A 16,475-nucleotide genomic window follows, 5' to 3' on the forward strand; every position below is an offset into this window, starting at 1 on the left:
TAAAACATGACATTTTTCAATAGAAATAAAATTGAAGTATATTTTAGTTTACCATAAATGTTTGTCAGTACATTCAACAGTACACTACATTAACCATATTTCAAAGACAAAATAGAGGTATGAAATCAAATAAATAATTCTTAGTGGGTCAAAAAAAATTCTATTTGAATCTGTAATTGCAATTACAACTAACTGTAAATAAATTGCAATTAAGTTTCCAAAAACATTCAGTTCACATTTAAGTATATTATTTTAAACAATATTTTTTTTCCATAATAAGTATTTTTTAAAGTATGCTAAAGTCTTTTTTTACAAGGAAAGACATCACATAAAAACATAAAATACATAACAATAATACAGTGAGCATAAACAGCATCACAAGGCAAATTCTAAGATACATTGTTTTACTCAACCAGGTTCTCACTAGGTTTTTAGGAACAGAGCGAATTACGAATTTGTGAAATTAGTTAAAAAGAGTTTAAACCCATAATGCTTAACACCGGAGGGCTTTTTATGAAATGTTATGAAAGCTGCGACATTTTCTTTTCAGTTTGGTAAAGTATCGCTTGCAAAGAGCAGATGTCACGTGGCCATTTCCCCAGTGTCCCTGAAGCATATAAAATCATTATTTGTACTTTTCACATAAAACATGACTCGTATGTGGGTTGCATAAATGTTACATTTTGTGCCAGCTATGATATAACAAATGAAACATTCTCTCACTTTAAACATGCTAACCCCTCTACAGATGTGGAGCCATATTATGAGGGAGGAAAAACAATTCCATTATCAAGATTCCAGAGTCATGATGGGATGTGCTGGAGGGAATGGCAATCAGTTATATAAGCCAACAATTATCTTTTTTAGCAGCGTGTTTCTACAACAGTAAAATATAATTCCTATATACAACCAATTTTCAACTTCAACTCAGAGGTTGCCAAGTGTCATTAAGAAACGACATGAGCTAGCATCTGATATAATTCATAATAGAGGAGACAAGACAGCAGATATACGATTTGTTAATTCCACTCTAATGTTGTAGGCGGTGTTTGGTTTGGCAAGCGTGCAATGTCGTTTTACCCATCTGTGTTGCATTATAGTTTTACTCTCTTTTATAACCCAAATAGTCAAGCATCTCCCAGAAAAAGAAAAAAAAGGTCATAAACATTTTGGTGTTTTGGGTCAAGGATCTATTTATCACCAGGGATTTCAAACAGTGGATATACAAAGCTGTACACAGACCCTCAGGGAAGAAACCAATAGCACGCTACCTAACATGGGCAAGGGGGCAGTGCAGATGTGCGTGCCTGCAGATGTTGTGAAAGGAGGGTTATACAAGGTAAAAGATAGTGTTACATGTGCAAAGTTATAAAAGGGTTTGACTCAGACCCAAGTTTTATAAGCACTTTCTGACTTCCTGTGAATTTAAGGATGCATCATTGCCTAGACAAGTCGACCTCTGTTTCCCATAAAATCACAATCATGTTATTCATTTTTGCTTTTTTATAAGCAGTTTTGGTCTGCTGGTGTTTTATGGAATAATTCTAGTTGAATAGCTCTCTCCGGTTCCTGTTTAAGAAATCATGGCATTCTGTCTGTGGTCAAATATTTTTGTTTAATGAAACTAGAACTCTAAGTGACTGTTGTCTCCTGGCAAGACATTCATATATAGCTGTGCTAGTTTCATGTTTTTCGCAGCACACTAATCTTTCTTTCCTCTTATATAATGCAATAATTTCAATTCAAATCAATATTTCGCTTCCATTTATTTCATTATTTTGTAAGTACTATACAAGGTAAAACATTTCACGTTAAATTTAAGGTGAAAAGATGGCAACTGTGGTTGCCAGAAATGCACTGTAAAAATACTGTGATGGTGTTTCTGGTATGATGGGATGCCTTTGTTTTACAGCGTATAACTGTATATTTCATTAAGTGAAAAATGTTAAAATACCTATCTACTTGAATTACTAAAATCAACTTTTTACTGAAACGAAAAGTAAAAAGTAAAAATAAAATATTTTTATTCTGGTGTCACCATTGTCCTGTGCATTGGGTTACCAGCACCAAGTCCAAGCCTATTTGTTTCCAATGAATTTCCATTCATTTCATTTCATTTCAATTTGTAATACCAAATTTAACATTTTAATCAACAGTTCATTTTTTGTTAACCTTTTACCATATGTCTTGGAGTATCGCAATAATATCGTATCGTAAGTTCAGTATTGAATCGTGACATGAGGGAATCGTTACACCCCTACAAATTGGCCAAAAAATGTAAGGTTGTGGTTTTGGTAGGCTGACATTATAGCTCTACAGTGCTGTCCTGGAGAAACTGGTGGTGCAACTAGTGCACCGGGCCCCACGCTTAAATATGCGGCGAACGGACAGAGGGGGTCCCAATACCCCCTACAGCCCCTGGAAAGTGACGGCAATTGGAACGAGGGGAGGCCTGCTTCCCCTAACTCACACTGGGCCCTGCCCCAGGGACGGCCATTGAGCTCCATGCACTGAGGACCTTGGTGTACAACCTCCTGACACCACTGGCGCAATCCATAATCAAATCCTGGAATAAATAATGATTAGAATTAGAACTATCTTCAATTCTGTTTAAAAATAATTGGGTTGAATTTAACACAGTCAATTTGCTGTACCATATAATGTGACTCTTTGTTTGCCATGTGTTCTCCAGGCCAAGAGGACAATCCAGATAGTCTCCGGCACAGATATAACTTCATAGCTGATGTGGTGGAGAAGATCGCTCCAGCTGTGGTTCACATTGAGCTGTTCCGCAAGTATGTATCTTGAATCACACATTCCATCAATCAATGATCTCATGTCTCCAAGAAGACATCTTTATCAGGACTATTTTTGGGTGTGTTCACACTTGTAGTACCATTCTCTTTTTGGTCCAGTATTTTTGGTAGAGAACGAAAAATTAATTAAAAATCATTTTTAACACTGACCCAAAAGATACAAAACAAACATATAAAACGGCTTTTATGACGGATATTTTGTGACTGAACATCCAACACAATGCTGTGTGCTGGGCTAAATGCGCTTGTTGAATGTGTGTATGATGGTATTTTACCAGCTGAGAACTTGCAAAGAGATTCTAAAAATGTGTAAAGGAGTCAAAATAGCACCAGGAAATCCATCATTGCACACAAACGAAGATCTGCTGCAAGGAGATGGCATTTCCAATGCCAGTACTGAACTGTAATGGGCAACATACAGTATGTAATGGGTCGGATCTTGTGACATCACATCACATCACGTCCTGTTTTGCTTTGTTTAGATGTCTTTGGTCTGTGTTGCATTTTTTCAGTCTAACCACACCAGTGTTAATTTGGAAGCCACTTCTTTGGTGCCCACAGGGGTTTGGATGGCAAACACTTATTCAAATGAACCGCACTAACAGAGCAATCGTACCAGAGTTTGTTTTAATCGAACCAAACCTGCCAAGCTTGAACACACCCTTTAACACAACACTCTTAAAAATAAAGGTTCTTTATTGGCATCAATGGCTCCATGAAAATCCTTTAACATCCATGGAAACTGTACAGTGGAAAAAGATACTTTAGATTATTAAAAGGTTCTTCTTCCTAGGAAAATTGTTCTTTTTGTAACTGTTTCTTTGAAAGGTTCTTTGGGGAAAACAAAAGTGGTTCTTGGAACCTTTATTTTTAATACTGAACATGGACAATTTCAATTTTGTGGATCTTCTTGAGTCAACACTGGGAAAAAATAGATACTCCCTCTTTATTTTTGTCTTTTGATAGGCCTCTATCATCAATATCAGATGACTTCTTCCAAGTGTGATTACATCCATATTGGTCCCAAAAACAACGTTATTTCTCTCTTATTTTTGGAGTAGGTTGACCTAAGATTGATTGACAAGAATGTTGTTACAGGAATATGTTACTCATGGCTAAATCATGTTGTGCGAGTTGAAGTGTCAAGCCCTTTGTAAAAATGTTTTTATGGCATGTTCCACAAAGTTTTATCCTCAATATATAGCATTGTTATTCTATATATTATTGTAATAACAAGTATCTGATTGGATGTGTTTTTCCACTTCATTGTAGACAGATTAGATTGGATCTCTCTCTTAAACATCATGATATCTTCATCATTGCATAAGACTGGAATGTAGAATACACCCGACCTCAATTTTAGGCTGTTGAAATCATGCAGTGCGGTGAAAAATCTGGAGAACAACCATTATGTTTTCCACAAATCATTTGTCAGAGGAAGTTCTTCCTTGCTCTCAAGTCTAGCTGGAAAATAGAGTTAAATCAAAGATGTTGAATGCATTCTTTGCTGTTACTCAGTGGAAAGTAAGAGGGTTTCTCATCAATATATCTTTAATATATCAATAATCTTTTTTAGAATGGTGTTCTCCAAGCGGGAAGTGGCGGTGGCCAGCGGCTCTGGTTTCGTGGTGTCTGAAGATGGTCTGATCGTAACCAATGCTCACGTGGTAGCCAACAAACATCGGGTGAAGGTCGAGCTAAAGAGTGGTGCCACCTATGACGCCAAAATCAAAGACGTGGATGAGAAAGCAGACATCGCCCTCATCAAGATAGATGCTCCAGTGAGTACCTGTCCATACCTGCTCATATAGTATGTCACACTCAGGACTTTTGGATACCACATATGTATTAAGACTCTGTTCCAAAAGTTAGTGAGCTGCCTACATAGGTAGGATTTTAAGGCATTGCTTCCTGTACTAAGGAGGATCCTTAAATTCTAGGGCATTATTAGATGGAGAATCCAACTCCATAATGCATGGTAAAAAGATGGTGCATGATGCAAGAAAAATGTAATTTAAAAATGTCAATTTAAATTCAATAACGAAAATATAGCTTAAACCAGTTCAATATATTACAAACATTTGACAGTTTTCCCAATATTTGTGCGTTCTATAATCTTAAAGAGTGTTGCATAATTAGCTTAGCAACAAACTAAAGCCAAACTCTGTTTAAATCAATTGCTAATCCCCCATGCGCCTTGTGTAAGAAGACTATTGGTGCTTTCACGTCCTTCTGCGAAATTCATATTTACAAGTTGGGAAGTCATAATTACGATGTCAGTGCGTTCAAGTTACTTTGGTTTGAAAAAGATGGCAATGTACCTTTTCTAAAAAAATTCAATAAAATTTTTTTTAACTCTACTTTTACAAAATTATGGGGGGAATCTTATGTTTTAGATTGATTTGTTATATATTATATCGTAGTTGTGCAATACTACCGTATTTTGTACGTTTTACTAGTTTTATTGTAAATGAAAAAACTACATTTATTTCAGCAAATTTACTGTCAATATAGATGCTGAATCTATTGCGTTCACCATATTTTCTCACTGATGTGCGCCGAACTCGGAAACTCTGGGCTTAAAGAAAGTTCAGAGTTTCACTTGTAATTACTGTAACTATTGTAAATAGAAAAACACCTGCAAATTAAGAAAACATCTTCATCAGTTTCACAACACATGTGTGCTCCAAATACTCACAACACAAACAAATACAGAAACGCGCTGCAAAAGTTCACAACACAAACAAATACAGAAACGCGCTGCAAATAGAACAGAACACAACGGAAATGTTTCCGGGGAACCCAATAAGTGACGGACCCGGCTGGGACGTGCTTACAGCTGTCTACTTTTATTATTTTTTTTTTTTTTTGCAAAACATACAGAGATGACACGTTTATGACATACAACTTTGTATACAATATACAAAATGTATTTACAATATGTTCAATGTCATAAGAATACTAAAAAGAACAATGAGCTGAAGACTAAAATAAATAAATAAATAAATATAGAGAAAAAGAACATGAGGGAAAGACATTCATCTATACATCAGTTACATTGTACACATTTTGTCATGTTATGTTAAAATAAGTTTCATAAGAAATGTTAGAATGCAGCTAGGGTCCAAATATGAGACGGCAAGTTTTAAAGTTGAGACACTCACACACAGATATAACACATATTTTAAAAACTTTGTTGTATAAAATGATGTTTTATTAACAAAGTTCGGGAGGATCAGGTTCAGATAATTAACCAAATTATGCACAGCTGGAGATTAATCAGTAATCAACTCAATGACAGAGTATAAATTCACAGCAGACCTATCTCTGTTCATTGAAAGTTTGTCAGCATCCCTCCTCCACCCCATCTCCTCACTTCCAGTTCCATCTACACTTACCAACTGGGGGAGTACTTTGGGTTCGGGCCTAACTCCGAGCTCGGAGCCCTCCCCCCGGACAGCACGCCAAATACGCATAAACTTATTGTATTAATTATATGTAGATGTGAACTTGTGAAATGTATATTTATTTGCAACAGTTATGTTAACAGCAATAATACTATATTTCTGGTAAGAACAGCTATTCAGCTGATGGACACGCGCTGCGTTGTCATGGGAACATCCCAGGTGAAAATAATGAGGAAATTACGTTGTCTTTCGTTGCTTAGACATTCTCTGGTTGCTCCCTTCATCAACATGGCACACAAGTGCCCCGCTCCCTACAAAGTGCCCAATTCAAGGGCTCTGCCGTCTGCCCTTTTAAGAGAGTAGGGCATAGGTAATGCTCACGAGCAATAAGCACGTCCCAGCTGTCCGTCCGTCACTTATTGGGTTCCCCGGAAACATTTCCGTTTTGTTCTGTCCTATTTGCAGCGCGTTTCTGTATTTGTTTGTGTTGTGAACTTTTGCAGCGCGTTTCTGTATTTGTTTGTGTTGTGAACTTTTGCAGCGCGTTTCTGTATTTGTTTGTGTTGTGAACTTTTGCAGCGCGTTTCTGTATTTGGTTGTGTTGTGAGTATTTGGAGCACACATGTGTTGTGAAACTGATGAAGATGTTTTCTTAATTTGCGGGTGTTTTTTCTATTTGCATGTGTTTTCTTCAGTTGCAGTGTGTTGAGCTCTCTCGGCCACCGTAGTTGACATATGTGTGTTCAACTTATAACTATAAACTTTCCAACATGACTTGACCACACCATATTTGTGTGACATATGTAGAGCACTCCAGATCAGTTACGTACTGTATGAGGTTCCATTTCAGGTAGAATGCTTATTCAAGAGACTACTTTTGGATCGGTGCCTTAGTTATTTGCTTTCGAGATATGGATAACATGCTTAGTCTTGTTTAATTAGCATCTGAGATTGTTTCCATGATGTCTTCAGCAATGAATTTAAAAATAGCAAATCATGCCTGACCCCAGAGGCTGCCCCAACATCAGTGTTGTCTCATGCCCATTTTTGCAGAATAAGCATAGAAGTGGGCAGAAATATGCTTTTCTTGGTTCAGAGAAGAATGACCCTGTCAAAGGAAGGCACTTATGTATCAGTAAGAGAGACAGATCCAGATAAGCTGTGTTGAATTGCTTCACTTAACAAGCATGTCTCCACACCCAGGCGAGGTCAGGAAACACATTTTGACTTACAGCAATTAGTACCGAGACCCAAGGATTTGATTAGAGTTGCTTATATAACATTAAATGGGTGGGGGGCTAACATACTAAAGTGAAAAAAAAGGGATTTTGCACATTTGTCATCAAAAGAAAATATGTTAAAATGTTACTAAAAGCTTGTATAAGTAGACTACAAAATAAGCCACATAAAGATGTTTACAATGCTCATAGTTCTTAATACATATAATCAGTTGTATGTTTTAGATTATAATATCTTATAATGCATTTGTATGGTTATCCCTTCAAAAAATATAGTGCATTACAGCATGAACACCACCAACTTTGTGTTGTAATGCATTATACTATACTAGATATAAACTTATAAATAAGTAAGTATGATAACATATAATAAATGTGTTGGAAATTATTTATAAAAAATATAATTTATTTTACAGTTTGATTGTAAAACATGAACAATGCTGTATTTACAATACAATGCAGTCTCAAGCATCTTAATGATTTAACTAAAAGGGCTACTACACAATAAAAAGATTACAGATGCAAATTTTTTTTGAAATATAAAGTGTCATCCTTCCACAGTGAAAAAAATGGTAACCTAAAAAATGCTTCATGTGGTAACATCTAAATTAATTGATTTAATTCAAATATTTATTTATTTTTATTTAACATTACTGAATCAACATAAATATATTAGGTTACACCAAAAAAAAACTACATTTAAGGGTAAGATCAGGTAGAGGTAGCTCTTTTAAGGAAATAATATGGAATTATGGAAATAATATACTTTAAAAGAAGCGAACGTAATGAAATGTTTTCAGACACTTAATTGCATGTTATTTACAATTAAATGAAAATGTATTATAGGCTAAATTCATCATTATTTTTTATTGTCTTTGAAAAATAGTTAATACTGCCGAATGTACTGACATTTTTGGTCAACTAAAATAATGTCATTTTTATTGACATTTGTCATGTATTTAAATATATTATTAATAACACTATTGTAATTATGAAGTTGTGGTTTAGTACATTTAAAATATATTAACTTTGAATGACACAGTTAAAATTACATTCAAGTATAACATGCTTTAGTATAGGGTTGCACTTTATTTTGAGGATCTCATTTAGACATTCTAAGTAACTTTACTAAATTATAGTCAGTTGAATGTCTATTGGGGATCTATCAAGTGTTAGCTGATATTTTAAGCAGACAGTCTACTAATACTCTATGAGTGTTAGTTGACATGTAGTTGCAAAGTTAGTAGAATGTCGAAAGTAGACCATCAAGTGTGACCTATATAGTGCTTTTAATGTGACATTATTAAAAAAGTGCACTTTTTAAAAGTGTACTTAAGTGTGGTAATCATAGTCAAATAAAAAGAGAGTGAACTTTTACTCTTTAAGTATGCTTAAGTGCCCTTTTATTTCATTAATATTTTACTATCCGCTTAAAAAAAACGGTGTGATACTGTTAATATGTTTTGTATTTTGGTACAACTGAAGTGCTGTACTGACCAATCAGTATGCAGGACCAAAACTATCCATTTCATAATACATTATATAAAGGCTTCAAGTAAAGTGTCAAGAAATATTTTAGATTGTCATGGCACATCATCTCTAATCATCTGTAGTGGTAAAGAAAAAGGGTATGTAGTTACAATTCAGATTTAACGTAAAATATACCAAGGACTGCAACGCATTGAAAATGCCTAGGCAGTAGTAACACAGAAAGCTTATGACACTTGACTTACTTAACAATAGGAGTGGTGTTACTGTTTGATATGGTTTGGTAACAGTTACTGGCTCTTGTACTGGCAGACAGCAGTGCCACGTCTCTATAATTCCTTCCCGGACTTTCATGCAAAACTCCTCCCTCTCAGGCTCAGTTTCTGCTTAGTCACTGCAGTATTGTGAATAATTTATATTGGGTAACTGTCTCATATTCTTTTCAGCTTGAGTTTCATGCCAGACTTTGGTCGATTGGTTCATGTCTCTGTCGCCATTGCGAATTCCATATCCAAATTTCTCTTCATATTTAAAATGATTTGACAGAACAGACATGAAAAACATTCAAGTTGTTTTTAAATATGCTGCAGGGTTGTTACGGTGACCACCTTGTTAGTCTGGTTATTTTTGGACGGAAGTAATTTCCAAACTCATTACAGATTATTTGCAATGTCAAGAGGCTCTCAATGGATCCCTTCTCTGGAAAACCAAATCATGGCCTAGTTTCTGCACTTGCACCTGTTCTTTCTTAGGGTTTCATTCTGTGTTTCTTGATCTAATCTGATTCATGTTTTTTTTTTTATCCCCACCAAATTATTCACACCCAACAACGTGTTCATTTTTATGCGTTCATATTAACATGTTACAGTATTCATTCAGTATAAGTAGCAGCATCAAAGAAGCAGCATTATAGAGTTAAATTAGTTGAAATCAGTAGAAAATAAACAAAATAAACTTTGCAGTATGTTTTTATGAAGCCACAATAAATAATGTAGGGAATTACTCATCTTTTGTTTGAAAAAATCCTTCTGTTGAGCTCAATGCAAGTTTCACCTGCAGTGATAGGCATGCAAAACCCATTCTGTTTAGCAAATCTAACTGAATCCACATGATTTTAGCAGTCTATAGCTTCAACTTGAAGTTTGGGTTCATTTAGATGTAAATGTGATCCCACTTGATACCAAGTTTTATATAGTTCTAAATGGCCCACACTTGATAGACATTTCATCTTTGTAAATCACAAAAATGTCTGGTAACCCAGAAATCCCTTTATTTTCTGTCCAGAGCCGCAGCTTTGTTACACAGCAGAATCTGCTGTCCATCGTGTCTTCTGCTTAGAGATGCACAGTATCCGTATTCTTACTGGTATCAGCATTTTTTATCTGTCAGTATTAGTCTGAGAAGGTCAGTAATGCAAGTAGATATAAGTCACAATTGTGGTAAGCACGTACAAAGAAGAAGATTATAGTAGGCAGTCTTTATTATGACCCTTACAAAAATAAAGTTTATTCAAGTGTGCTATAATACTACTTTTAAAATAAGAAAGGATATACTTAAAATTACACTTAAGTACACTTGACATATACTGACAGAAAAGTCTAAGTATATTTGGCCTACTTGTACTCAATTTTTTGATCGCGATTTATCGAGACTCGAGAGTATTATTATTAAAGCCAGGATGGTATTCCCGCCATAAAGGAACTAGGGACTACTCAGTGTGTTTCGACCCTGCTGGGAAGGTAGTTGTTTTTTAAAGTTCGGTTGTTTTGTACCAGGCCCCAGAATTTCTACCCTGCTGCTGCTATAACCTGCTCCAGATTCCGAATGTTTGAAACGGGTCTAACCTTCGATGAGAAAAGCATACCCTGCAGAAATGCAGAGGAAAACAGATGCCAGTGGAGCATGTTAGAGCATGTTACTCTTTGAGTTCCAAAGTTTGTATCGCATAAAAACAGGTCTCGACAGGCCACATCAGGGTGAGAGGGGTGAGGAGAAATAACTGGTAAGGATGACTAATACTGGATCGTCTTCATTTAGATCTGGGTCATGGTACTTCGAAAAGATCAGTGTATGTATGAATGTTGAATGGATCACAACTCAAATATTGGCTTGAGGGTCGGTGTGGCTGTACTGTATGTATTTCCACTCTAGGACTGAGTACACACGGCTGTCTTTTTTCCACAGCTGTTCTTTTGTCTGCCAAACCCGTTGCTCGAAGATGAAATAGACAGATCTGTAAGATGGTTGTTAGTGAAGTCATGCACATTCAGGAAGTTCTGGTTTACAGATTTCTATCATATCAGAGGTGCACAAGAATCACAGCTATGTGCAAAACATGATACATTCTAATCCCATTTAACTATTTGTGCTGAGGACATGAATGATACTTCATATCATGTGGCTTGTAAACCCTGTAAAGCCTGACAAATTAAATAATAGTCAGAAAAAAGATAATTTTAACTGGGCAAAATAACTACTTAACAACTGCTGACATAAAATGCATATAAATATTAGTTGTTACTCTATCTCCCAATAATATGTCTTAGTCAGATGTTTAATTTTAGGATAAAAGCTTTGTAGTTTTTATTGTTGGGGCAAAACATAAAGCAATGCAATATAATGATGATTGAGAGATGTACAAATAAACGTTCCTCAAAAGCTTGATGTATTAATACTCAATTTTTAACATGATTTTTCAGAAAAATTATGTATGGATAATCAAGTAAATCTAGTTGTTTCAGTAAGTGTTTGTCTTGGAATATTACTAACAATATAAAAGTTATTCTTAGGTTTACTTTATAAAAATCTGTAAATATTTCACTGCAAAAAGAACACTGAAGTATAACCTGAGGCATATCTATAGACCAGAATATCCTAGAGACTTGTATCAGTATATAACCACCCAGAACAACCTATAGTAGCAAACACTCAGAACACCTTGGAAACCACTTAGCAACTCTAAGTAAACCACCAAGTATTGTCATTTTCTGCAAGGTCAAATACCACTTACAGTTTTTTTTCAGTAGAGTCAGAGATTGGTAAAAAAAACCCACAATGTTTGAAAGCCCAAAATGGCGGGTCTGGTAAAATAAGTTCCACCTCCCAAATTAATGAGCTAATCAACACAAAGAGTGAACTGACTTGTTTTGAAATGGACTTTGATTGAGTGTAATTGGGATTCAAGGATGGATTATGGACGAAGCCAAAGAGGCCAATGTCACACATTCTCTGACTGCCAGGGAAACGGTAAAATTTAGTTTGAAAAATTATTCAATTACAAAATTTTGTATGTATGTTAGAGTAAAACCCTGAGCTACAAGTCACTCATTTCTTTGTACTGTGTATTGGTGACCACACCAGAAGTCAGATTTTTGAGTTTGCGGGATATGCTCATATGTTCGCTATTAGTAGTTTCATGTTATTAGAAGACTACATAAACAGAAAAACAAGCCTGACAGTACTCTGTGCTTTGTAATTTACTACCGTCTCAGGGAAGCCCCTGTCATTAAGGAGTCCCAAAACGGCAGCTGAGACGTACAGCCTTCTGCAGTTGTGTTTAACACTGATGGGATGTTTGATGACAGCCTCAGCATGCACATTTCTCTATTAAATTTATGCAACTTTCATACATGTCTGCATTTATGTGATTTTCTATTTTAACTTTGTGTCATGGAAGCAAGCTAGTACAAGCTGTGCGAGTAAACCTCATTTCGCTGGCCTCAAGAGGCACACTAGCGACTGACACTAGTGACTGTGGTCTTTAGCGTCCTTGTTAGCTTGCCCACCTCCCATGCCGTAGACACCGATTCGAATCTTGCGAAGAGTGGGTTGAGTAGGACCGGTTACATTTGGTGCCGTGACCCCGATGAGAGTAAGGTTTAGGGGGGTGACTGTAATGGAGGCAAGCTAGTAAGAGCTGTGCATGCAAACATAACTCCCCTTTCTTCAAGAAGCTCGCTAGTGACTGTGGTCTTTAGCATCCTTGCTAGCGTGCACGCCTTCCATGCTGGAGACGCCAGTTAGAATCCCGCTCGGAGCGGGTTGAGTAGGATCAGTTACATTTGGTGCCGTGACCCGGATGGGAGTGAGGTTTAGGGGGGTGAATGTAACTAGTAAGAGCTGTGCGAGTAAACCTCACTCCACTCTCCTCAAGAGGTGAGCGAGACGCCGGTTCAAAACCCTCTTAGAGCGGGTCGAGTAGGACTGGCTACTAATATAAATTGCAAAAATGATGCAGAACACGGAAGTTAATTCTCAAGTTATAGCATTTGGTTTGCAGACATCAGTCACTTGATATATTAGACAATGAAATGTGTGAGAATTTAATGTGTGGTACAAGTGTCCAAATACTTTTTTGAGGCCACTGCACATTTACATGCACAGACTAAAAAATTAGTCTGGGTTTGTTGGCTGGATCCAACTTCATTTGGGACTGATTGTTCTGTCTGTCTGGAATTCCCCTTAAAGGTAATTTGGGAAGCCCTGCTGGGAAAATTCCTGTCTCAATAACAAGGAATTCATGTCAATGCACTGAAACGATAATTTGAAGATGATCTTTGCTCAGTTGCAACGCCAACATGCTTTCCTGGCACTGTCGTAACTTGTCTTATGTTCTTCACAATTTGCTCTAAACAGACACTGTTAGTGGAAATCTGAATTTGAGGTCACGTTTTCTAAAATCTGGGTCAGTTTTTAAGGTTGGTGTTGGTTAAGGCCCATGTAATGCAGATGTCTTGCTCAGACACATCTTCCTGACTCATCAGAGCAAAGAAAGAGAGCCCTTCAATGTCTCACTGCTGGGATTCAATTGCTCATACAAATGAGGGTAAACATTTCATGGGTAAACAGCAGCTGGATTTGTCATTGAATTCTTTTTATGTACGAATTTTTCCAGTGGTTAATGCATACCACAAAACTAGTCTGCAAACATTCACATTGGCAGTTTTGTACTCAAAGCTGATCGATGCCAGTTCAAAGACATACAAGGAGTCTTGGCATCCCTCAGGGTATTAAGAGATGAAGTCTGGCAGTCATGCAGTCGTCATTCATCCTGGGTTATTTCAGCGCATATTTGAAAGGGTTTGGTCTTGTCTTCCAAGAAAGCAGTCTTGCTGCCTTTTTCCATAATGGGGCAAGACACCAAAATTGGGTCAGACTCCTTGATGCAAAGACAGATATGTTTGTCATTCAAAAATATGTTTAAAGTAGAATATATATATATAACAATATATTTTATTTGGAATCTTTGGAATTGTGTTCTGGCATTTACATCTACTGTATCAGAGTGATGGGAGCTGCCTGCCTTGCAATTTACTTTGAAAAAAAGTGATGTTAAAAGCTAAGACTTGGCATAAACAGTCCTTGTCTGTCAATATACATGAAGCCAAAGTCAGCAACGTCTAAACTGTCAGTTTGACCTATGGCAGGGTGACTGTGATTTTGGAAACACCAGCTCAATGGAATCTGATTACGGTTGCTGCGGAACAGGAAGAACCAGTCGAAGATTCCTGCTCTTTCTGGCAGAACACAGGAGTTTTAGAGAGGATGTTTGGGACTCATCTGGGATTGATTTGCTCTAGTTGGAGGTTTTGCGCACAATAAATATGTATTCATATCATGTGTCTTTTGACTCAACAGCCATTTCAAAACAATTGAATTATTTACAGAAGAGCTTTCTCATCCAGTATGTTTATGGATGTAGTTTGGATTATCCATTGGTGTTTTGTTTTTTTGCCATTTTAACCAATTAACAATTGACGCCATGCTAAAATCTCATAAAGATGCTCAGATCACACTAAGACAGGGAGAATGCCATTAGAATGTGAATGTTTTCTCATCATCTTTATGGGAGGGCTGAGATAACTTCTTTAGCATTAAAAACAAGTCCTGTAGTTTTACATGTTTTCAAATTTGTAGGCTATAACATCCCCAGGATGTTTCCAGACAGCATACACTGAAAGTTTAAGGTGAATAGCTTTAAGGACCACATGAAATCTAAAGTTTTGTGGCATTTAGTCTGTTAGTGTAACCACTCAACCCTCTCTTAGGGGAATTTGAACCGACGTAGAATGCATTTGCTGCTTTTAAGGGGTTTGGTTAAGGTTAATCTTTTGAGTTTCACAGAACAATGGTTAATAGCCATGACTGGTTTTTGATGAGCTGTGAACATATTTACTTGTATCTGATGTTCAGGTACAGTACAGGTCAAAAGTTTGGAAACATTACTATTTTTTTATATTTTTGAAAGAAGTCTCTAATGCTTATCAAGGCTGCGTTTATTTGATCAAAAATACAGAAAAAAAACAGTAATATTGTGAAATATTATTACAACTTAAAATAATAGTTTTCTATTTGAATATACTTTAAAAAATAATTTATTCCTGTGATGCAAAGGTGAATTTTCAGCATCATTACTCCAGTCTTCAGTGTCACATGTGACATCCAGTCTATCACATGATCCTTTAGAAATCATTCTAATATTCTGATTTATTATGAGTGTTGGAAACAGTTCTGCTGCCTAATATATTTGATGAATAAAAGGTTAAAAAGAACTGCATTTATTCAAAATAAAAAAAAAAATTCTAATAATATAAATCTTCTTTACTATCACTTTTTATCAATTTAGCACATCCTTGCTGAATAAAAGTATTGATTTATTTCAAAAAAAGAAAGAAAAAAAATTACTGACCCCAAATTACTGACCAGTAGTGTATATTGTTGTTACAAAAGATTTCTATTTTTAAAACATTTAAAACATCTTCTTTTTTTTTTACTTTTTATTCATCAAAGTATCCTAAAAAAGTATCACAGGTTATGAAAAAATATTAAGCAGCAGAACTGTTTCCAACTTTGATAATGAATCATCATATTAGAATGATTTCTAAAGGATCATGTGATAGACTGGAGTAATGATCCTGAAAATTCAGCTTTGCATCACAGAAATAAATGATAATTTCAAGTATAATAAATTGAAAACCAATTATTTTAAATTGTAATAATATATCACAATATTACATTTTTCTGTATTTTTGATCAAATAAATGCAGGCTTGATGAGCAGAAGAAACTTCTTTCAAAAACATTAAAAATAGTAATGTTTCCAAACTTTTGACCTGTACTGTATATTAAATACCTTTGACCCGCAACACATTTTCGAGGGTATTTACATTTATGCATTTTGCAGATATTTTAATTAGAAGAAATGTACACTACGTTGAAGGTGTACATTTTTATCAGTTCATGCATGGTCAGTTTTTCTGGGATTCGAACCCATGATCTTGCCGTTGTCAGCACCATGCTCTATACTGTTTGAGCTTCAGGAAATCGAAATGCAAATAAAGTCAAAATTTCAATAGAAAATAATACTGTTTACAATTTCACATTTTGTGAAAAGCAAATGTTTAATCACAGTTAAAATGTACAGTTATAAAATCATATGTTCTCATGTTAACTTTTTTGGTAATCTGTGAGAAGTATTAAAGTTAAAGGTATACAGATTTTTTGTGAATTGTATTGTTTCCAATTATA

The 16,475-nt window shown here is 35.7% G+C and overlaps 1 protein-coding gene across 1 annotated transcript in view; it reads left to right on the forward strand.

The window, feature by feature from the left end:
• Nucleotides 1-16,475, forward strand: part of htra1b (HtrA serine peptidase 1b) — a 39,926-nt gene that overhangs the window by 7,073 nt on the left and 16,378 nt on the right. The window contains exons 2-3 of the mRNA XM_084135170.1: nt 2,693-2,795; nt 4,393-4,597. Coding sequence (XP_083991296.1) covers nt 2,693-2,795; nt 4,393-4,597 — 308 coding nt within the window. The remainder of the gene's footprint in view (nt 1-2,692; nt 2,796-4,392; nt 4,598-16,475) is intronic.

Source organism: Abramis brama (genome assembly GCF_963993115.1).
Source record: "Abramis brama genome assembly, chromosome: 14".
Lineage (NCBI taxonomy): Eukaryota > Metazoa > Chordata > Actinopteri > Cypriniformes > Leuciscidae > Abramis > Abramis brama.